Source organism: Panicum virgatum, chromosome 3N (genome assembly GCF_016808335.1).
Source record: "Panicum virgatum strain AP13 chromosome 3N, P.virgatum_v5, whole genome shotgun sequence".
Lineage (NCBI taxonomy): Eukaryota > Viridiplantae > Streptophyta > Magnoliopsida > Poales > Poaceae > Panicum > Panicum virgatum.
The window spans coordinates 52230012-52234969 of record NC_053147.1 but is presented as its reverse complement, the minus strand read 5'-3'; the positions used below and the strand labels follow the sequence as shown (position 1 = coordinate 52234969).

The following is a 4958-nucleotide window of genomic DNA, read 5'->3' as shown; positions in this document are numbered from 1 at the left end:
ATGAGCATTTTCAACCGGTTCTAGGCCAGTTTTTCTAGTAGTGTTTTCTAGGGTGGCCTCAGCTATTCAATGTGTCAAAGGCATCATAAATGAGCCAGGGGCTCGACTTATATAGAGTGGAGAAACACCCCTAGCCATTTGAAGTAACCTGCCCAAAAAGTCGTAGGCACCGGTTGAACCGGTGATAGGGCGTCGGTTCTCAACTGGTCACTCTATGACCAAATAGTAGCTGTTGGAAATTTGACACTGTGTGCAGGCTTGCATCATTGCACTGATACTTGCTCCGGTGGGGCACCGGTTCAACCGGTGCTTAAGGAAATCTTGGGTTAAGCAAAACAGTGTCTCTGGTCAATAGTATGATGCTTGCACCAACGCTTGTCTAGACACCAGCGGTTCCACCGGTGCTGAAGCAACTATTTTACCTCCAAAACATGCTCTCTGAAGAATAGTAGGGTGAATAGACCAGTGCTTAGTTTTAGAAGCATTGGTTTAACCGGTGCAATAGAGATTTTCATTTGATTCCGACTGCACAGCTCAGATAGGCCGAAGCCTAGGCACCGGTACAACCAGTGCCCTTCGATTGCACTGATGCCTAGGCGTCGGTTTAATCGATGCAACAGAGATTTTCTGTTTTCAGATGAATGTACTTGGAATTGATTGCTTCTTCACCATTTTGAGTTTTCAAGTGTTTTCTTGAGTTCTTTGAGCAGTCTTGAGCTGAGTTTGAACAAGTGTGCGAGATTCTATGGCCAATTTGATTTGGGTCAAGCTAATAACTCGAGAACCCCTTTTAATAGTATGATCACAAACTAAAAGCTATAAAACTCAAACTAAATCAAGTGTCCTTCATCTACTTGTGACACTTGAATCTAGAATGCTCCTTAATCTTGAAAATTGAGTCTGTGGTTCGTTTGATCATGAATTTTGAGGGGTCTCCTTTCACATTTCGTATGAGACATAACTTGTAAAAGTTATTTCTTCAAAACACACGTTAGTCGCATACGGTCGTCAGTAATCACAGAAAATTACCAAATGCATCTACGGGCCTAGATACGCTTCACAGAGCCACATGATTGCAATGGCAAAAATCAAAAATTACGAAAGGATTAACAATAAACGTACAAAGACATATTATAACTTGATATCCAATAAGGATGGATATCAATATATCATGCATGTCCTTCTCCGCACCGAACAACTAAAATTGTCAAATGCATGTATGTTCTTCCATCAGCCGATCTATGCCCCTGGACTCAACAGTTAACGGTGCCCCGAGCATATGTTTCATCACATAGGTAGCTACTTTTCTACTAGTAATAAATAAGAACATATAACACAAAACCTAATGATAGCAGAGTGTTTGGGCCAGATGTTAGGGAGGGCCGAGCCCCACCCAGCCCACCCCCTGTATACGCATACGCCCCTGCCTCCTTGGACGATGACAGTGTAGGAATATGGGGTAGCAAAAACAAAAATTTTCTACCGCATAAACCCGGATTACTGCAGTTATAGATCACGGGATTAAAACTAGACGCGCGGTTACGGAACTTCTGTAGCGCGCCGGTGTAGTGCAGATGGAAGCCGGCAGTGCAGTTGCGTGAACCACCTCACGAACAGCTCGTCCTTGTGCAGCAAACGCAGCACCTCCACGAAGTCCACACGTACGGAAAAAAGTTTCGCACTCCGGATTGCTAGATCCATGAGAACGAACTAGGGCCGTTGCATGAGGAGGAGGAACAAGGAGGGGGAGCTACTGTCCACGGGTACTGTTCATGCGCGTGAATAGTAGCAAGGTTAGGGTTTTTAGGTGCCCCCCTTCTGTTTATATACCCCTTGGGTGGGCTGCCTTGGGCGCCCCCTTTTGGGCCTAAAAGGCCCATTAGTGCACTTAAGCCCAGTCTAATTCGGATTTCATTCTTATCAGCCTTCTTTCCCTTAAGTGTGTGACCCTATGGGCTCACATGCGAATAGACTGGCCCGAGTACTCTTACTTGGCCCAATAGTAGACAGTGGCCTCTAGCAAGACATGTCAACTCCTATACGCACATAAAGATCATATCAGACGAGCCGCCACAATATCATATACATGTTGTTCCCTTTGCCTCACGATATTTGGTCTAGCTTGAAGCCGGCCACTCTTTCTCGATCCTATGATTCGGAATTCTTGGTTAACTCTTAACCCCAGCATGGCCATGTATTTCCTAATCCAAATCACTCGAGGGGTCTAGAGATTTCTCTCTCTTGTAGAGAGGGTCAAATCCTATCTTGATCGACTATGTCTCACAGCATGCTTTTTGACAGACCCGAAAGCCACATTTATGACTACCCTGTTACGGTGCAGCGTTTGTTGGCTCCTAAATAAGTCAGTTCACATCTTGAGTATATACGACGATCTCAGGTCTTAGGACACAGCGTAAATATTGTGTAATGAGAAGTCATCATCTCGTGTTTTGTCAATTCAATCTCATGTCTCACATAAGCCCACATTATTAGTTTGACATCACCTTGTCCATGACTTGTGAAACATAGTCAATCAACTAATACATGTGCTAGTCTAATATTCATGTGTGTCCTCACATGAACTCCGACTAGGAACATTTTAGAATATTCATACAAGTATAGAGTTTCACAAATACTTCACATAAGCATTAATCAATACAAGTTGTCATCCATGAATATTCAAAGTACACTTTATTAACCATGAATACAAGGAAATACAATTGCCACTAGGACATATTTCCAACAGACAGAACCCCTGCCGAGGCAGTCATCGACGACACTGAAGAGACCGATTTGGCGAAGCTAGGGGTGTCGACATCAGGTCTGGCACTGCCCGATGATCTGAAGAATGCGCCGTTGAGCATCATATCACCTTCAGAAATCCAAGTCCAGGTACTCCACTCACTCTCCGGTGCTTCCTTGCGCTTTGTCACCTGAAGAAATTTTACAGTTCAAAGTTTGTGATTCTACTAAAAAATGGGTACAGATCTATTTCACAAGTCACAGCGGCCTTGCAAAAAAATAGAAATAAAAGAATTACTGCGAAAGGTGATAGAAAAAAACCTCTTTTTCCTTGTCAGCGAGGAATCGATTGCCATGGCTCAGAATTGTTGGCGAAGCGCTGCCACCAATGGCATATAGCTGCCAGTTTATGTAGTCATTGTTGATGACATGAAACAGCCCGAACCGACACCTATTGAGTAATGGAGTCAGCATTTTTATTCAGCTAAATAAATGCAATATATCGTATCATCAACAACCCAAGGAGACTACTAAGTACTAAGGCCAGTCTCAATGGAGAGTGTCATCATATGGATATCTAGACTGTGAGCTAGGTAATCGAGTCGGAGGAGTGTTATGGTGATGACACTCCTCTCACATCCCATGATACTCCCCCTTATCTCTTTTCTGCCACATCAGCAAATTTAATGCTTATGATACTCTCATGACCCTCCTACTTAGATTGGCCTAATTTACTGTCGCCCATTAGCAGGGCTTCTTCCGGTCGAATTCCGACAAGCTGTCCAGTAGGCCAATCAAATCCCCCACATGCGCTCGCCCCAACTTTCCATTCCTTTTGTTATCAAAATTTATTCAAATACACATGTTTGCAGATGAGTTTATAGAAAACAAATTTTGTATGAAAATTTTAAACAGAAAAGTTTCCAAAAAAATCTGAAACAAAACATTCGAGAACAAAAATTTGAAAATAAAAAATTTGGAAAAACTTAGAAACAAATATTTGAATGCAAACCTTGGAGAAAAATTTGGGAAACAAAATTTAGGGATTCAGGATTGAAATTTTGAATAAAAAATATCAAGAAGAAAAAACAGAAAAAATAAACAAAAAAAATACTACAGGTAAAGAGAGCAAACAGAGGGGGAAAAAAGAAAAAAGAATCGCATGTGCGGACTGCGGAGGAGATGTACGCTCAGGTGAAGCAGCTAATGACCATGTGTGCGGTGTGGTCTACCACTAGTAAACAAGTTGAGATCGACCGCTGGCCCAAGAAGTTACGGTCTTCAAAAACATATATAGTAAATCAAAAAGGCCTTTAAATTACCTTGGCATTCTTTGGACAAGACCTGGCCCGAAACGGTTAAACGCAACGGTGACCTTCATGTCCTTGTCATCAGGGAAATCGTCACTGTGCCCGAGAAGCATTGCCTTGTTATGGTTCCTCAGGAGGTTGTTGGACAGGGTCACGCGTGTGGAGCCTTTTGTGACATCGATGAGGCCGTCGGTGCAGGCTTCAAGCGTGCAGTGGTCCACCCACACGTCGGTGGAACTGAGGACGGTGATGCCGTCGCCGTCCGACATGCCACCACTAGCAGATGACGACGATGACGCCAGAGGCGTCCGCGCAGGCTTGCAGTCGCGTATGGCGAGCCCGTGGATAATGACGTGGTTCACGTTGTGCAGCACGAAGCAGGCGCCGCCGTCCCCGACGACCACGGCGGCGCCGCGGCCGTCCACAGTCTTGTACGAAGACACCACGAGCCCCTCCTTGGGCCTGATGGTCATGTCGCGCGCGAAGGTGATCCACAGGGGCTCCTCCTGGACGAGGCCGTAGCGGAGGGTGCCCGGCGCCGGGGCCGCCGGGTCATCGTCGCTTGGGTCTGTCACCACGTACGTCTTGCCGTTCTTGCCGCCGGTGGCGTCACGGCCGAACCCGATGGCGCAGTCAGCGAGGCGCTGCCGGTTGTCCGCGCAGCTGGGGTCGCTTCGCCAGCAGTCGTCCACCGGGTTGCCGGTGCCACAGTCGTCGTCGCCAAGCATCCGTCGGCGCAGTGACATGTTCATGCTTCTGTTCATCAGGGATTGAAGATTAAACCTCAAAGAGATGCATGCTCATACTTCTCTGAAATTAATAACGTTTAGTTACCTGACTGCATCTTGCACGACTTCTTGCCCAGCTGCGGATGAGTTGATGATTGTCAATGGCAATGCAGAAGAC

General features: G+C 45.6%; 1 protein-coding gene across 1 annotated transcript; it reads right to left on the bottom strand.

Moving 5' to 3' along the window:
• Positions 1–2678: 2678 nt before the first annotated feature.
• On the bottom strand, positions 2679–4816 carry LOC120663345 (pectate lyase-like). Its single transcript, XM_039942148.1, has 3 exons — positions 4065–4816; positions 3064–3193; positions 2679–2933 (listed from the first exon to the last, which is right to left on the bottom strand). Exons 1-3 carry the CDS (start codon positions 4814–4816, stop codon positions 2727–2729), a joined length of 1089 nt encoding a protein of 362 aa, XP_039798082.1. The 3' UTR covers positions 2679–2726.
• Between the last annotated feature and the right edge of the window lie 142 nt (positions 4817–4958).